This window comes from Mesoplodon densirostris, chromosome 5 (assembly GCF_025265405.1).
Source record: "Mesoplodon densirostris isolate mMesDen1 chromosome 5, mMesDen1 primary haplotype, whole genome shotgun sequence".
Taxonomy (NCBI): Eukaryota; Metazoa; Chordata; class Mammalia; order Artiodactyla; family Ziphiidae; genus Mesoplodon; species Mesoplodon densirostris.
This window is the reverse complement of record NC_082665.1, coordinates 40,334,309-40,353,000: the sequence shown is the minus strand read 5'-3', so window position 1 is coordinate 40,353,000 and position 18,692 is coordinate 40,334,309. Positions and strand designations below refer to the sequence as shown.

General features: G+C 41.1%; 1 protein-coding gene across 5 annotated transcripts in view; it reads left to right on the top strand.

Moving 5' to 3' along the window:
• The first annotated feature begins 15,770 nt into the window (after window positions 1-15,770).
• VGLL3 (vestigial like family member 3) overlaps window positions 15,771-18,692 on the top strand; it is a 49,246-nt gene continuing 46,324 nt past the window's right edge. For 2 of the 5 annotated variants that reach the window (XM_060098627.1, XM_060098625.1), the window contains exon 1: window positions 15,773-16,265. In XM_060098627.1, the coding sequence (XP_059954610.1) occupies window positions 16,140-16,265 (126 nt within the window). In that variant the 5' untranslated portion in view covers window positions 15,773-16,139. Of the gene's footprint in view, window positions 16,266-16,365; window positions 16,603-18,692 lie in introns of those variants that run through there. The other 3 variants (XM_060098623.1, XM_060098624.1, XM_060098626.1) reach the window with 3 other exon arrangements.

Genomic DNA, 18,692 nt, shown 5'->3' with positions numbered 1-18,692 from the left:
TTATGAGAAGTGTAAAGCATATCTGTATAAACAGAAAAATGCGCACATACATATATTCTTGTGTATGTAAAAAAATTGAGGATGGCTAAATGTTATAGGAGCATTGTACAGTAGGATGGAGTTGGTAGTTAATTTATTGAATTGACACTGAAAACCTTAGAATTAGAAGCAAACATGAGAATCATGTGATCAAAACTACTAGCTAATGCTGAAAGGTTATGCTGATCTTGCTTACTACTTTTTCTCTAGTGCATAATAGAATAACTGGCACATAGTATGTGCTCATTGGATATATTGTTTAATAAATGAATAGGTAACTTATGAATACATTTATTAATAATGTGTTCTTTTTACTGCTTGCCAATTTCCATAATAGGGTAGGTACTTCTGTATGGGAAATTCCGTCCATTGCTGAACGTCTTTCTTTGGAAGTTCTTCCTTACTGTATTAGTCAAGCTTCCTTATTATATTATGTTGTGATAATATAAAAATCACAAAATATTAGTGAATGGTATTATGTAATAAAAAGTTTATTTCTCTTCTCATACCATCATTCAATATGGATTAGGAAGCTCACCTCCCTAGTGGCTTTCTCTTTCGAGTAATGTGTCAGGAATTGGGGCTCTTCTGTAACATTGTTCCATCTAGGTATATAATGAAAATGTCAGTATTGTCTCTGGCATACTTCATTTGAACTAAAATTTGATTTCCGAAACTAAATTAATTGATTCCAATTCCTCCCTTGGAGCAAAACAAAACAACAACAACAGCAACAACAAAAGTTTGTTCTTTTCCACATAATATGATAGACATTCAAATACTTATTTCCCCTTGGACTCTACTTTTTCTAGCCTAAATTATCATAGTTTCTGTAATCATGTCTCAAATGAAATCATTGTCTGCTACCTTACCATTTTGATTATTTTCCTACGGACATCCCTTTCGTTGTCGATAACCTTTAAAGCATATCATTGAGTACTGAATCCATCTGAATATATTCAGATATTGTCAGACAAACAGATTAGAAAGAGCCTAATTTCCCATGAGTTAAACTCTAGAAAGGCCAGTGCCTCTAGTCTTTCACATTATTTCATGAAATTATGGGACACCAGGAAGGATAATATTTTTCAGTATTAGTGGATGCTGGCCTAGCTCATTCCACTTTCCCTGGTCACCTCTCCTCCCTTTAGGGCACTAGACTTCAGGCAGGCATGGCCTCAAGGAGGAGTAGAAGCTATAGAAACTGGACAACAAAGATATCAAATTCTTGACTTCTAAGCTTTGAAAAAAGCCCCACGGCAATACTAGAAGATCAAGTTTTTCCTGACTTCGATAAGAACTCTCTGGGCTAGAAGAAACAGGGAAATGTTGTAGAAGAAGCTGGAACATTAGACACTGCTGAAGGCATAGGAGAGCAAGTTTCGGGTGCCCTGTCCACTCTCCTCCCACCCTCACCTTCAAAGTCAGTTCCAGAAAAGGGAGAAAGAGCAACAGAAGTCAGGCGAAAGTGGAACTGGAAAAGATAGAATACCAGGCCCTTGCCCCCTCTCTGGCATGCTGAGAGAGGCCGCAGCCTTCCAGGAATGTCGCCATAGCAGGGGGAATGAGTAGAGATGGCTAAGTGGGTGTCAGGACTGAGCAGCCCAGGCAGCCATGGGCCCCCCTGCATGACACAGTGCCGTGGATGCACTGCTCCCCTGCCCCCCATCCCACCCCACTCCCAATAGCCTAATGTCACTTCAGGCAGGAGTAGAAGCGGAAAATCTAAAGTGTCCAGTTTAATCTGAAATCATTGACTGTAACCAGAAAAAGGTGAAAAATCCTGAAGTGAATGAATTTACTGGTATCTGACTACGATTACCTTTTCTGCCTTTAGGAGGACTAAAGGCAGAGTTACTATAGGAAGTATGTTATGTCTTAACAAATGCAGGTAACACTTTTGCATTTCTAAGGACCGAACTTAAAAATGTTTTGACAACTATAGATGGTTTGCTGTGAATGGACAAGGCACTGGATTTGGATTTAGAAGATCTAGGTTTAGGTCACCTTCTCTATGTATTTGGCCCAGGAGAATTTCTCTCTTAGCAACAGTTTTTTTTTTTTTTTTTTTTTGAAGATGTTGGGGGTAGGAGTTTATTAACTTATTTATTTATTTTTGCTGTGTTGGGTCTTCATTTCTGTGCAAAGGCTTTCTCTAGTTGTGGCAAGTGGGGGCCACTCTTCATCGTGGTGTGCGGGCCTCTCACTATCGCGGCCTCTCTTGTTGAGGAACACAGGCTCCAGACGTGCAGGCTCAGTACTTGTGGCTCACGGGCCTAGTTGCTCCGTGGCACGTGGGATCCTCCCAGACCAGGACTCGAACCCGTGTCCCCTGCATTAGCAGGCAGATTCTCAACCACTGCGCCACCAGGGAAGCCCTAGCAACAGTTTTATCATGAAAAAACATGTACATATTCTAACTTTCTCATAGGCAGAATGAGGATATGAAATGACGTGAATGCCTGGAACATGGTTTTGTAATATATAAACTGCCATAGAGGAACACTCCAGTTTGGTGCTTCTCATATTTAACATGCATAGAAATCACCTGGAAGATCTTATCACAGTGCAATTTCAGATTCAGCAGGTTTGGGCTGAGGCCTGAGGTTTTCTCCTAACAAGCTCCCAGATGATAATGAGCCTGCTGGACCATAGACTATACTTTGAGGAGCAATGCCGTAGTTAATGACTAGGTTTTGCACATTTCCTGAGCTGGAAATAACAATTAATATTCAATATTGCATCTCACATTGCCCAAGAATAGCTTTATCTCTCCCATCTGTTCATATCAAGTTCCTCATATTTGTAGCATATCTGAAGTTGATTATGTCATGACCTGATTATCAAATGCTCTGAAATAACTTTTAGATTTAAAAAAAATATTTGTTATCATCCATAAAGAACATGGTGTGCTTCCAGAGAAAGTATAAACAAACAGTTCAGTCCTTGAGAATTTATGAGATTTAATCCTACAAAGTTGGCAGCAGATATGCCAATATTTCAGTTATTCACTTTTAAGAAAGAATAAAATTTATGTTTGGATACTATAAGTAAGAAAACTGGACAAAGTATTAAGGCAGCAGAGGTACTGTTTTATTTTTGTTGGTTTGTGTGCATCCCTATCTCCTCAAGAATCCAGGTTGGTATATACAGGGACAGGTTATCACTCGTGCTTTTGTCCCTCTGGTGAAGACCACTGCTATCTAGAGCACAGAATATCATTGTAGACATTAGAGATGAATGTCGTCTGTTCAGCTATAAGAAAAAGTTGTAGACAAGAGACTGTGGCTTCCTATGGTAGAATGGATAAAATTATTCAGAGTTGCCAAAATTACATGTCAACTTTCTTCAGTACCCCTTTGAGACAGATTGCCTGGGTGATCACTTAACCACTTGATGCTTTGACCTCTTAATCTATTGTAAGGATTAATGAATTATTAGATGTAAAGTGCTTAAGACATGCCAGACACATAGCAGGCACTACATAAAGGTTAACTATGATTATTACTGGTGTTATTATTAGTATTATTGCTAATATTACTGTTATTTAATTTCCTTATCTTGGTTTCTTATATAATTAGATAATTTCAGGATGTCTAACCCTAACTATACTTCCAGAATGGAGTTGATTTTACAGTCTCTCTGGACACTAACATATGAAGGATAAGCTACTATAATTTATAGTTACTGGAGATGATATATATCTCCTGAAATGTCAGTGGATTTTGTATTTTTCAGTTGTACTACAGTTTTACTATGCTAAAGAGACTGCTTATGTTAAAATCCTTAGAAAATGAAAAAAAAGTATTTTCAAAAGTATTACTCATCATACCCAATATTTTGACATTATTCTAAAGAAAATATGAAAATTAAGCTAAAAATAATGAAAGATATATTTTCTGTCTAATAGTCACATAAAAAGTCCTTAACATTTGTGTTCTTCCTATATGGTGTTTAAAGAGACCAAAGCAAGACCATTTATATATCGACAATCCACAACATTCTCTGATCACAGAACAGTCATTCAATTCAAATTAACCTAAGCAGGGTTACACTGTACCCACTTTTCATGCTGTGCGAACCACCAAAGAAATATCTAACTCTTCCTCTTCCCTCATGGAATTTGTCTTTTGAATCTTTTCATGAGGGAGGCAGTTATGATCATTGAAATGATCAGAGCAAAATAAAGAACAACAATAGGGCTTCCCTGGTGGCGCAGTGGTTGAGAGTCCGCCTGCCGATGCAGGGGACATGGGTTCATGCCCTGGTCCGGGAAGATCCCACATGCCACGGAGCCATGGCCGCTGAGCCTGCGCATCCAGAGCCTGCGCTCCACAACGGGAGAGGCCACAACAGTGAGAGGCCTGCGTACCGCAAAAAAAAAAAAAAAAAAAAAAAAGAACAACAATAATAATTGCATATAATCAAGTCACCAAATATAAGGTGCAAGCAACTCAAATTATAATAGTATAAAGGAATTTTCAAATGTTAAGATATGCTTCCTAAAATAAGTGCTGCTTATAGTGCGCCTTGGAAGTAGGTGGGATTTTGAATATATTCCAGGCATCCATAGCCACAGGGACAATAATGTGAAGACAACCTCTCCAGTGACCTATCTATACAATAAGAAAGAAGTGGGCAGCTGGGATGCAACTAAATTACTTTTAGGACTTGAAGATGTGTGCATATCTTTGGACACATGGAACAAACACAGTGCATGACAATCTGGCAAAAAACAAGCAACAAAACAGAGGAGTAATTTTTTTGTTTCTTAAAAGCTATTGGCCTTCAATGTGGTCCAAAAAGTTTTCCTTAAATACAAAGCCTCTTTTGTGCTTATTAAGCAAAAATTACCTATAAAAATCATGATTTGCCCTCAGTGTTCCAGGTTTACACCTCTTGTCCAAGGGAGAGTGCAGCCTACAGTGTCCCTTTGTGCCCAGTGTTTGTGGGAAGTGGTGGGACACAGCGTTTCCTCTCTGCCTTCTCTCTTCTGAATGATAGCAACATGGGACTTTGGCTTCATTTACCCTAAAATACTTAAATAAAATTAGAAAACTAATGTATTAAAAATGAGAAACAAATTCAAACCAGATTATGCTGGCTGCTGTGATTTATTAGTCCATTTGGTCTTTGTCTGTGGGTTATTAGCCCGGTGGGTTAGAACACAGTGCTAATGATGCCAAGATCAAGGCTTTAGTCCCTCCTGGCCTATTTAGCTTTGTTCCATTCCAAGGACAGAACTGCACCCATACCAGGCCAGACCTCATGTGAATATATTCCACTTGTCAGAGGCTGACAGAGAGAATGTAGTTAGATTAGCCCAGATCAGCCATTACTACCAGGAAAGCTAGCAAAGCAACAAACAACCAACTCAAAGTACACATTGAACTAATGGTTTGTCATTATCTTCCATGAGAACAAATGATCCTATTTCTTGGTGAAGTACGTACTCTGTGCTGATTTGTTGATGCAGGCTAAAAGTGTATTGGTATCTCTTCATCTCATCTCACTGTTTCCCAACTTGGATTCCTTTATTATTAAATCTCTATAAAATATATAAATAAAGAGTACTATAAAATCTTACAATTCCAGCCAAAATTACTAGAGGAGAAAAAAATTCAACAAACTCTACAGAAAGAACATGCTGACTGTTTCGGGAATATATTCTAATAGTAAACAGAGGTACTAAGAGAGAGTTGCGATGAACCTCCAATGAGTGAGAAATTGGTGAAGCAGGTGATGCTATGTGCTGTATGTCTCTGCTGGGTCCACTGGAGATACTTAAAGTCTCACTTTTTATTAAACAAGTCAAACTAGGAGGATTAAGAATAGCCACCTTATTAAATTGTAAATAGATGAAACTTAATCCTCGGAGTCTTTACATGAGATCTTCAACTTGTAATGAGCACCATGTGCTCTGACCTAAACACATCATAAGAGAAGTAAATAAGACAGAGAAGTGGCACGTTACTAGATGTTGAAAATCATCAGGAAAAAAAATAGCATCTTGAATCAGAGTACAAATAATATCTCTGTAGAAAACCCTGCCTAAGAAATTCTTGCATGAATGTTTTAAAAACATTCTGCAGGGAGAACATGCTGACTCTTATAAGCTTACCAATTAAATCTTACCAGGCTGAAGAGAATAGAATAATGCAAAACACAACAGGCATGTGCCATGCACAGCTATCACGTGTCGTATGCCCTAGACTGTCCTTGAATTCACAGGACTGGATGTTTGGCTTGTGGGTTTTTAGAACAGAACTCTTAAAAAGACCTCCAAATTATGGGTTTTTTTAAAGTATTTAGTTATTCTATGATAGGTCTTGTTCCATATACAGTACGAAGTTTGTCTGTTTCACAACTTGCTGAGGGAGGTTTGTGATAGGGAAATAAACTAACATTTTGAAGTTCAGCATGGGTCAAGTTCTCCCCTATGAGCTTTATGTATATTATTTATTAATCCACACAGAAACCTTATAAATGTAACTATCTCCACTTAGACATGAGAACACTGAAGTTCAGAGTTTTGTCTGGAGCCAAGGTTTGTTCTCTTTTCATTCTTCATGCGAGTATCTGATGGACCCTTTTGACTCTGATTTTACTAGTCACCCCACAGCACAGCCAGCCCCTGCCCTCTTGGTAAAGAGCTCAACCACCTGGTAACTTCCCTATTCACTGTCCTCTACATGGCTTGCTGTCCTGTCCAGCTGCCTACTCTGGCCACTCTACCCTATTCCATTCAAAGTCTCTGTTTCCTGAAACTAAGGCCACATTTCTGGTAATATCAAAAGCTATTCAAATTTTTTTCTCCAGTTTTATTGAAATATAATTGACATAAGTTTTGAGAAAAAGGAACCCTCCTACACTGTTGGTGGGAATGTAAATTAGTGCAGCCACTGTGGAGAACATTATGGATGTTCCTTAAAAAAATAAAAATAGATTCTGCAATCCCATTCCTGGGCATATATCCAGAGAAGACGCTAATCTGAAAGGGTACATGCACACCAATATTCATAGCAGCACTATTTGCAATAGCCAAGATGTGGTAGCAACCTAAGTGTCTATCGACAGACGAACAGATAAAAAATGATGTGGTATATATACACAATGGAATATTATTCAGCCATAAAAAAGAATGAAATAATGCCATTTGCAGCCACATGGATAGACCTAGAGATAATCATATTAAGTGAAGTCAGACAGAGAAAGACAAATATCATATGATATCACTCATATGTGAAAAATAGACTCAAAGACATAGGAAACAAACTTATGTTTACCAAAGGGGAGGGGGGAGGAATAAATTAGGAGCTTGGGATTAAAATATACACACTACTATATATAAAATTAGATAACCAACAAAAAGGACCTACTGTATAACACAGAGAACCATACTCAATGTTTTGTAATGAATGTAAAAAAAGAATATATATATATATATATACATATATATATATATATATATATATATAAAACTGAATCACTTTACTGTACACCTGAAACTATCATAACATTGTAAATGAACTAACTATACTTCAATTTAAAAAATGATTAAAAAACTGTATAAGTTTAAAGTGTACAATGTAATGATATGACTTATGTACAGCATGAAATGATTACCACAGTAGGTTTAGTGAACATCCATGCTCTCATATAGGTACGGCATTAAAGAAATTGGAAAAAAATGCTTTCCTTGTGATGAGACCTCTTAGGATTTACTATCTTAACAACTTTCATAGATAATGTACAGCAGTGTCCATCATCTTTATAATGTTGTACAATTACATTGCTAGTACTTAATTATCTTATAACTGGAAGTTTGTACCTTTTGACCACCTTCATCTAATCCCACCTACCACAACCCCTGCCTCTGGTAACCACAAATCTGATGCTATTCAATTTTTAACAGATTATGAAAGGAACCGAATAGAAGAGAAAAAATTAAACATGAAAGTATTTTTGAGAAAAGAACTTCTCAATTCTACCCAAAGAGAAAATTTTGAAGCTATTTCTGTGATCCCTAGCAATCAGTTTTTCCACTGAAATTGAGAACTTTCAGGAGCTCCCTATACACTTCTTTCCAAACTAGTTCTTAAAGCCAGAAACTCAGGCTCAGCAGGAAATTTTCATTAAATTGACCCACTAGACAAATAATTGATCTAAGAAATTTTTATGAGGCTTATCAATTCCTTGGTGAAACTATCTTTTTAACTCTTTCACACAAACACATGAAGTTAAATATATATGTAGGCCATTTCGTTAGACTTAGTGCTCATTAATTATTATATAATATATGGTATAATAATACTTTTAAAAAATTAATTAATTAATTAATTATTTATTTTTGTGGTATGTGGGCCTCTCACTGTTGTGGCCTCTCCCGTTGCAGAGCACAGGCTCCAGACACGCAGGCTCAGCAGCCATGGCTCATGGGCCCAGCCGCTCCGTGGCATGTGGGATCTTCGTAGACCGGGGCACGAACCCGTGTCCCCTGCATCGGCAGGTGGACTCCCAACCACTGCGCCACCAGGGAAAACCCCAGTACTTTTTAAAAAAATACAAGTGTTTTGGAATCAGACCTGGGGTCAAATCCTGGCTCAGCCACTCACCAGCTAGGTGATCTTTAAAATATTTAATTTCTCTGACCCTTAGCTTTTTCATATCTAAAATGGTAATACCAACTACTTCATGGGATTATTATGAATATTAAATGAGTGAGATAAAAGGAATCAGTGTAAATGCCTGGTCCATTGCAGATGCTCATAAAATGTGAGTTCCCTTTATCATCATCTTGCATGAAAACAGAAAAATCATAAACCCCTGATCCATATAACCCTCCTTCATTATTCTTCATCCTCTCATAAGACACATGTTTTAAATCACCTAACAAGTCTATAACCTACATTTTGGGTGGCGGAATATCTACCTTTAAACAAAGCCTATCCCTACAACTGTGACCATGTTGAATCCAAAAGGAAATTATCCTTTAATAAAGCATAAAATCATTACTTCATTGAATAAGTATGATATAGTAATGAGTATGAATAAAACATATATACTTTATCCCTTCATAGATCATAACGAGGAGACAGGAAAAAAAGGTTAAGAATTTTCCTATATTTCAAAATAGGATAAATACTAGGAAGGGGGTGTGAGCAGGATGTTACTGAGAGAGTAGTGGGGGCAGAATTGGGGTGTACTTTAAATTTGAAAGTGTCTTTGAGGAAGCATGTTTAATCTGAGCCCTAAGATAGTAAGTAGACCAAGTAAGGGGAAGAAGTTTACTTTTCCAAGTAAATAGTGCATGCAAAGACTGAGGAAGAGGGTTCATTGGACTGAAGCAAGTGGATGGATGACATGTGCTGGAACAAATTTGCAGAGTGGACAGGAGAAAATGGATAGGAGGCTGTGGAGGTAAGCTGGCAGAGGCAGAGAGAGAAGAGAAACAGAGAGAAAGAGAGAAAGAAAAAGAGAGGGGAAGAGAGAATTTATGATAAAGAAGCATTACCTTCACCAGTGAGTTAAAACTTAGTAGAACTAGCCCAGAGTTAAGAGTAAGATGGGAGACATGAATCTATTATTCCTTGAGTCTAAATCCCCACATGGCTCTCTTACATTATGCATATATCTTGCCAATTTGAGTAAGATTTTAGTATTTGAAGATTAGTGGGGTTTTTTGTTTTGTTTTTGTTTTTGTTTTTTTGCGGTACACGGGCCTCTCACTGTTGTGGCCTCTCCCGTTGCGGAGCACAGGCTCCAGACACGCAGGCTCAGTGGCCATGGCTCATGGGCCTAGCCGCTTTGCGGCATGTGGGATCTTCCGGACCGGGGCCCGAACCTGTGAACCCTGTGTCGGCAGTTGGACTCTCAACCACTGCGCCACCAGGGAAGCCCAAAGATTAGTGTATTTTAAAAAAAGATATGGCTCCAAAACATGGACCAATTTTTCACCTGGTTGTCAACCCAAGAAAAGGCAGTCTTTTTAATGCTGGAGGTTAAATTGTCTGTGTCGCACTTACTGAGACACAGTATATGTGATCCAGTTCATTGTGGGGCTTTGACGAAATTGTCAATAATAATTTGGACCATGCATGGTTTCATTTGCTTTATTTATTAACGTTAGGACCTCATATAAGATATATCTCCAATCTGTAAGTCTTGGACTCTGGGCTGTATGCTAATTTTTGTACGTTACTTGCATATAGAAGTGATGTGAAGATGGATGAGATCTCTTAGGATGAGAGGATAGAGTAAGATGAGAAAAAGGCCCAGGAAAAGACTAAGAATCTCTACATTTAGAGTTTAAGTAGAGGGGGATTTGATAAAGGAAACTGAGAAAGAGTAGCCAAAGTATAAGTAGACAGATTAGCAAAGAGGGACGTCATGATAGGATGTCAAGAGAAGAGGCAATTTGAAGGAGTGATTAATCCACAGTGTCAGAATTTACAAAGCATCAGTTAGGATGAAGTTAAAGACAAACTTTGAACTTGTTAACATGACCATTACTGGTGACCTTACTACATTTTGGTGGGGTGATGAGGCAGAAATCTGATTGCATACGGGTGGAAGAGTGAATAGAAAAGTAGAAAGTGAAGAAGTGGTTTTGCGGGATTTGAGAATGGTGGAGAAGACAGGAGACGGTAGTCACAAGAGGATGGGGGTAAGCATGCCAGAGGAACACAGTAAAGTTGCTGGGCATTGAGGAGGGCCCATTGAAGGCAGGTGATCCTAAATGACAGCTGCAAAAAGTGGTTTTATTGCTTTGCATGTGAGTTTTGACCTTCTGTTTTTCCATCTATTCCATTAGTATTATTAGAACCACTCTTAGATCCAGGCAGCCAGAGTCCCTCCCTGGCCCCTGAGCTTCAGAGAACCTCTCACTGGTTCTCCTCCTATTGTGCCTCTCCTCCGAGGAATCTGTAGGGCAAAGGGGGATATGCTCACCCAAGTTCTCCCTTCTAGCACCCCCTCCCCCACTAAATTGTTGATTAGTTTCCTATTGCTGCTATAACAAATCACCACAAACTCAATGACTTAAAGCTATGCAAATTTATTATCTTACAGTTTTGGAGGTCTGAAGTCCAAAATGGTGCTGTTGGCCGGGCTGCATTCCTTCTGGAGGCTCTAGGCGAGCCCACTCCGTGCATTTTCTAGCTTCTAGAGGCTGCCTGTGCTTCTTGGCTTGTGGTTCCTTTCCATCTTCCAAGTCAGTGATGGCTGGAGAGTCGTTTTCACTTCTCATCAGTATGACACTGACTCTTCTGCTTCCTGTCTCCCCTCTTAAAAGGACCCTTGCAATTGCATACGCTGGGCTCACCCAGATAATCTGGGATAATTTTTCTATCTTAAAATCTACTCATTAGTAGCCTTAATTCCATCTGCAATTTTAACTCTCTTTTGCTATACGATAAACATATTCATAGGCATTATTCTGCCTAGAACAACTATGTTTATGTACTCAAGACTTGGGAATTTTCTGAGCAGATGAACCAAGTCCACTTGCTCAGAGCGGTGATTCCTAGAGAAGGCTGCGTTATCAGCTGGCCAGAGTGCTGGCCAAGAATCAGCTGTTTGGTGGCCTGGGAAGAGAGTTTGGATACACATGCTGAGATGTCCAACACAGGCACTGCAGATTCCATGTGTTCTCTTACACTAAGACACTAAGTTAAAGACAAGCCTGGTTGTCATCTCTCAAAAACAAAAAGCTGTCCCCCTCTTTGCCCTATCTTACCCCAAGAAATTTTGGGAAAATCTACTTCAAGTTACCCCTCCAAATAAAACTGGCCTGGGGAGTTCACCCCACTAAATTCCAGCTGGAAAATTTGGAAATATTCTGGGAAAGCTGGTGGGTGGGCCCAAAAATATAGTGACTGTAAACTCCTAACTCAGAAGAGCTGGGAACATGTAAGGTCATCTAAGTATTCTATTAAAACTACGGTGGCTGGGATAGAAAAGAGTAGGAGGATAAACACTGGATGCGTAGGTTTGAGTTCCACATCACTCAACCAGATCAGTGGTGGAGACTGAGAGAAGAAAAAGAAGGTAAATGAGTAATTTTTGAGGAACTTGAGCTCAGAAGAGCAAATTATCAAGTTCCATCCCATCACTGAGTTATTCCAAGTAATTGTGACACCCACCTCTGCATGACAGATATGAAAATGAGTACACCAGTGGTTAGATCACATTCTCTGGTGTGGGTGACTCACTATTGTCAAATATAATCGGCCTGCATTTCCCCTCACTCCTTTTCCACAACTCAAGGTTCGCCAAAGGATAATCTCATCTAAAACCTCTTCTTTTATGCATAAATGAGTATGCATGAATAGGTACATGTATGCACACCCACATATTATGTATGCATGCATGCATGTAGATTTACATATGTGTTTGTTTATAAATATTACTGTGGGTGATAAAGAACTGAACTAAGAATCCAGAGACCTGGACACTTTGGTTTTAGTTCTGCCTCCATTTCCCTAGGAGATTTTAATCTGAACACTGGTTTGCTTACCTTTGAAAGAAGATGTTTTAGACTAGGTGATCGTTGTGATTCTTTTCTGTTCTAAAACCCTAAATATCTACCAGGGGGAAGTAAGGTGCATCTGTTCTCCTATCAGAACTCCAAATTAGCTCTCCTTAACAGGAATGATCCTACTTTTTATTAATGAGCAAACAAAGACTCCACCCTTTGACGGGTTATTTTCTCCTTCTGTTCTGTCTATGCTTCTTCTAGATTCTAATTCTGTCTGGGCAGAATTTATCTTCATTTTCTCATTTTCTTCCATTGCTGCAATATGGAAACTAAAGGAGGTATCAAAACAAAGATATTGCATTATAGAAAGATTTTGCCAAATACCTCCAGACTTTTGAGTCCATGACTTACTAGGATCTGAGAACTACATCTTTGTCATACAGTAAATATTTGCAGGATACTAGATAGAGGCTCTATGGGACACAGGGAAGACACAGAAATTGGGGTATGAACATGTCGGATCTAGTTCTGCCTTTGTTTTCTAAGTCAACAAATATAGCCTGAACACCTTTTTTTTTTTTTTTTTTTTTTTTTTTTTTTTTTTTTTTTTTGCTGTACGCGGGCCTCTCACTGCTGTGGCCTCTCCCGTTGCGGAGCACAGGCTCCGGACACACAGGCCCCGCGGCCATGGCTCGCGGGCCCAGCTGCTCCGCGGCATGTGGGATCCTCCGGGATCGGGGCACGAACCCGTGTCCTCTGCATCGGCAGGCGGACTCTCAACCACTGCACCACCAGGGAGGCCCAGCCTGAACACCTTTTAAATGTCAGATGTACAAGATATAAACGGTTTCAGCAATTGTCTAGTGGAGGAGACATATTGAGCACATAATTGTACAAAAAATAATCAGTTACAGATATATTAAACTATCTGAAGATAAAGTTAGTGGTGTTAAGTGACTACGCTTCTTCCTAGAAAGGGAGGTCTCAAGTCCAATGGCTGAATGGAGAGTTGCAGGAGATGGTGACATAGGTAGGGGCCAAAATTTGAATGCTAAAGAGTTGGGACTGTGGACTGTGGGGAGCTGCTGGGAAATTTTTTTTAAAAGAGGGTCAAGCATCATTACTTTGTTGGATTTGCAGTGGCTGGGCTGGAAAAAAATAGGAGGACAAATCGTGAAAAATGGATCAGAAGAAGGTTGAACTTGGGGCCTGGAAATCAGGTCAGTGCCTCTTGCGGGATTCTGGGTGAGAGATGCTGAGTGACCTAAGGATCATGGCAGCAGAGATAAAGAGATGAGTGGAGTCAGTAGAAAGGTAAAAGTGTGGATGAAATGGACTCCAAGACCAGATGTGGGGACTGTGATGTTGGATGATTCCCAGATTTCCAGCTCAGCAACTAGGGTGGGAGTTTCAATGCCTGAAATGGGGATTAAAAGTGGAGGATAAGGTTGGGGCTATGGGGAAAATATTAGTGCCATTACGACTGAGGTTCCTAATGAATATCTATGTGGAGCCCTACAGACAGAAACAGAATAGATGAATCTGGAACACACAAGATGAGTATGACCAGTGGTTGTCAACTTGTGAAAAGGCAGTAAAAAACATTTTAAATAAACTTGTATGTCTCTTACTGATTGGAATACTCCTCCATTACAAAGAGGACAAAGTCTAAACTGTGAAAGCTCTTAATAAATATATTTTTAAATTTTCAGTGGATGAAAGAATGAGTGAGTGAATAGGAGCTGCTGTGAGTAGCCAGGAGTTCCTATCCAATTACTATAGTTTGTATTTTTGAGTGTAAGAGTGAGGGCATGTGTGAGTGTATATGCATTTATATATTTGTGTGTCTGTGTAGTTATACATAGCCACATACACATTCATATAAAGATTAACAATACAAACAATATATTAGTACTGTACATCGGCATTAGTCCGCTGGGGCTGCCATAACAAAATACCACAGGCTGGGTGGCTTAAACACAGAAATTATTTTGTCACAGTTTTGGAGGCTAAAAATCCAAGATCAAAGTACCCTCAGAGTTAACTTCTGGTGAGTCCTCTCTTCCTGGCTTGTAGACTGAAGCTTTTCACTGGGTGTCACAAGGCTTTTCCTCTGTGCCAAAGCAGACAGATCTGTGGCATCTCTTCCTCTTCTTATAAAGACACCAGTCCTAGGTTGGGGCCCCGTTTTTATGACCTCATGTAACCTTAATTACCTCCTGATAGGTTTTATCTCCCAATACAGTCTCAATGGGGGTTTGGCTTCAACACGTGAATTTTAGGGGGACGCAAGTCTGTCCATTAACAACATCAAAACGTTTAACATCTAGATTTACTTCTCCTCAAAGGATAGTCTCTGTGAAAACAAAAGAGATTGTTCTGTGTCATATATAGGGGGAGAGATACACTTGGTCAGAGAGTTTGCTTATTCATAAAATAAGTATACATCTTTTCTACTTTACTTGATTATATTGAAATACAATTATATTCCTAGGAACAAACTTTTCATTTCCGAGAGGATTGTAAACCACGTGCAAATAAATCTTTAAAGCTAGATGGGTTTAATCGACTGTCACTGTCTGTTGCTCTATGGAAACCGGGCTGAAAAAGCCAGAAAAGGTTGACGTCCCGCAAGCAGGTCATACCATCAAGGTGTTAACATAAAGCGGAGATTGCTTACGGAAAACCGCGTCGCATTCCTGGCACTTGCGCGCTTGCAATGAAGTTAACTTTCACTTACGGTTCTATTGAATGTAGGCGCCAATTCCAGCTCATTTTGCGCCTGCTCTGTTTTACCTCCTAGTGCACTTGGCCTTCCTTTAGCCTTGGCCTCTAGTTTGGTGTTCCGTGTAAAAGCTCCTTGGGGCTGGGAAGCCCTCGCCCCGGCGCCCAGGTGACAGGAGTTGGGGTGGGAACCCGCGGAGCTTTCAGGGCGTGGAACCTCTCGCATACCATTCCTTCCCTCCCACCGCCACCCCACTGCCGGGGGGCGGAGAGAGCTTGCAACTTCTCTCCAATCCGCGGCCGGCCCTCCCCGGGGTCCCCCTGCTGGGCGACCGGCCCGCCGCCGAGCGAGTTGGAGGAACTTCGCGGAGCTCCGCGTCAGAGCCGGGAGAGGCGAGGTGCCCCACCTCCTCCCCTGCGGGCCCCCTCACTCTGCCCCCGCCTCCCGGTCCTCGCCCAGCCGGGAGCGCCGGTGATAGGACGAGCCCCGGGCGTGCATTGTGTATATGCAAACCAGAGCCCGGTTCCCCAGGTCTGCCCGACCCCGGCCGGGGCTGCGGCTGCGGCTGGCGCTGCCGTGGGCGCCGCTGCCCTCGCCCGAGCCCCGCACTGCCATGCTCCCGCCGCGCGGCGGGTCAATGTGTCCCCGAGTCGCTATATAAGCGCCGGCCAGGGGACACCCGGAGGGGCTGAAGATGAGGGTGCCCGCGCATGGGCTCCCGCCGATTGCCAACCCCTCCCGAGCCCGCGCCCCGCGCGGAGCCCACGGCCGCCGAGGACCCGCCTTCGCCACAGTAGCAGCTGGGGCTGCGACAGAGGCTGCAGCTGCGGCGGCGCCTGTCGCGCGAGCGCGTAGAGCAGCGGCCGCAGCTCCGGGGCCGCCGCTGCCCCGGCTGCCATGAGTTGTGCGGAGGTGATGTATCACCCCCAGCCGTATGGAGCGCCCCAGTATCTGCCCAACCCCGTGGCAGCTGCAACCTGCCCCACAGCCTATTACCACCCGGCGCCCCAACCTGGCCAGCAGGTGAGTCACCGACCGGGCAGCCTGCCGGGGGCGGGGGCGAGGGGCAGCGAGAGTATCGGTCTGGGGCTCCCAAGACGTCCCTCTGGGACGGGTGGCGCGGAGGATGCTCTGAGCCTTGCGGGAGCGCGCTTGAACAGAAAGCCATCAGAAGAGAAGAGCCGAGGCTTCGGGAAGGACGAGCTGCCAGGTGGACGGGTGGGGATTCCAAGCGAGGCATTACCTGGCTGGGGGCTTCAGTGAGCTCTTGTCACCGGCTCAGAAGCTATTCCTCATAGCCACCCTAGCTCTTAGGGCTCAGTTCTCTGAAGCTCACCAAGGGCATCTGTCTTAGGAGTATGTGAGTAAAGTTCCTTTAAACCAAATATTTTGTTTCCTTTGAAACGGTGGAGTGTTTCAGGGTTTTTCTTGATTAAGAGGATGAAATGTGTCACTGACATAGGGGAGGCTACCTGGACAGTGAGCCCATGGAATGACTTTTCTGGAACTTTGTGGTGGAACATGGGTCTAGTGTAATATCTGTCAAATGTTACTAGAAGTTCTCTGCAAAGTCTGTCATCTTCCATGCTTAGGTGACAGGGATTGTTCCCCAAATTCATCATTCATTTTTAATTGCATCAAAGCACAGAGATGTTATGGTTTGGTCTGTTGGACAGAAGAACCCTTTCCTTTCCCAGCTAAGAGGTAACCTTGGGTCACTGGATACTGGGTCTCCACCATGCCCAGAGTGACTGAATGCTGTTGGATAAAAAGGATTCAGGAACTAGGGAGATGATAAAGTTCCTTTAGAACGGAGAGTAGGGTTCTGGGGGAATTAAGCACTAGGTACCCCTGGATGTTCCTCCCTGTTCGCCCGCAGTGTGTCTAGGCTTAGTTAGCACTACATAAAACACATATATGAGCATGTGGCCAGGGTCTGTACCAAAATAGGGTCCTGAGACTCTGGGAATTAGGGTGGGTTGATTTGGTGAGACTTAAAAAAAATATACATACTCTGAGGTAGAGACACCTATCAGGGATCTAGATATGGTTCTGAAACTAACATTCACAGAATTTATTGATTGACTTTTTTTTTTTTTAGTTTCTTAAAAAACATATATTTTATTGTGGTCTTCAGGGTTTGGCTCTTTAATTAATCTGGCCATTTAATTTATTTCCTCTACCCCTGTCTCTTTACTATATTTATTGTGCTACTCTTTGGAAAGAAATTATAACTTCGGTTTAGAATTTAGGGACTGAAATTCAGCTGATTCTGGAAGAGTACATACTCTAGATTTATCTGCTGAATAGTATGAGCTTAACCAGGACAACTTGGGCAAAAGAGGAAGGAGCCCCACTTTCTAGCTATCTTCTTTTTTTTTCTTCATCATCTTCAGCATTTCAAAGCAAGATTACTTTTAGGGAGGTGAATGGGAAAACATTTTGTAATTTGTGATCAAGGGTGACAGGTTAAAACATTTTGGTTATGCTCTTTTTCTTTGGCTTTAATATAAAAGATAGAAGTAATGGAGGAAACCATTTAAGTCCAAGTCAGGCAAGTGATGCAAAGAGACGCTGGATATCCATTTTCTGTGTTTTATGAACACTGTGTCCCAGATGAACCACCCTTTTCTTCTTTACTTTCTTCCATCTCAGAGACTGTAGAGGCCTTAAATTATCAATTGGAATGTGGACGAGCAACAGCCTCAAACTTTACTAAACATTCAGAAAGGTATTTTTCCCCTTCAAAAATAACTTTAGCAGAATAGTTGTGAATAAGGTTTTATTTTCCAGAGTTGTGAAAATAGTTCCATTAAAATACGAATCTCTAGTGGGGGTTAGAATTGGAATACTTTTTTGAGCTAGAAAATAAAATTCAGTATCAGAAAAATTATAAATAACTAATCATGAAATTTAGCTTTCAATAAAAAATAACTCCAATACCTTACCTAACTTTTGCAGTTGCCCCGAAACTCAGTTCCCAAATCACATTCTTTTGCTAAGAACGTCAACAAACCAAAAAATGAGCTTTCTTTTTCACCTGAATTGTCCACCTCGATGAGTGGCACATATTAGTAAATAGTGATCAATTTCTGCTATCCTTTGAGCCTCTGTAGATATTGTTTAAGTAGATGTTAGGCTGAATTGAACTTAGGAACTTAGTTGAGAAGTGTGCTTGAAATTTTCATGTTACTTTTACTCCACTGGCTTGTTCGAGATTACTTTTTTGTCAGGTAAAGCAACTATTTGACTATATAACTGGCTAGCAAAATAAAAAGACAGTAGTGTAACTACTGTTCTTTTACTGTCAGGGGTTTATTTTGATGACCTATATTTTCTGTTGGAAAACAGAGTAAATCAGGAAATTCTTATCAGGCTGACAGCATTTTTAGACTATGTGGTGCGTGGGTGAAGTGGGACTAATATTGACTTGGCCCCAACGTAGTCATC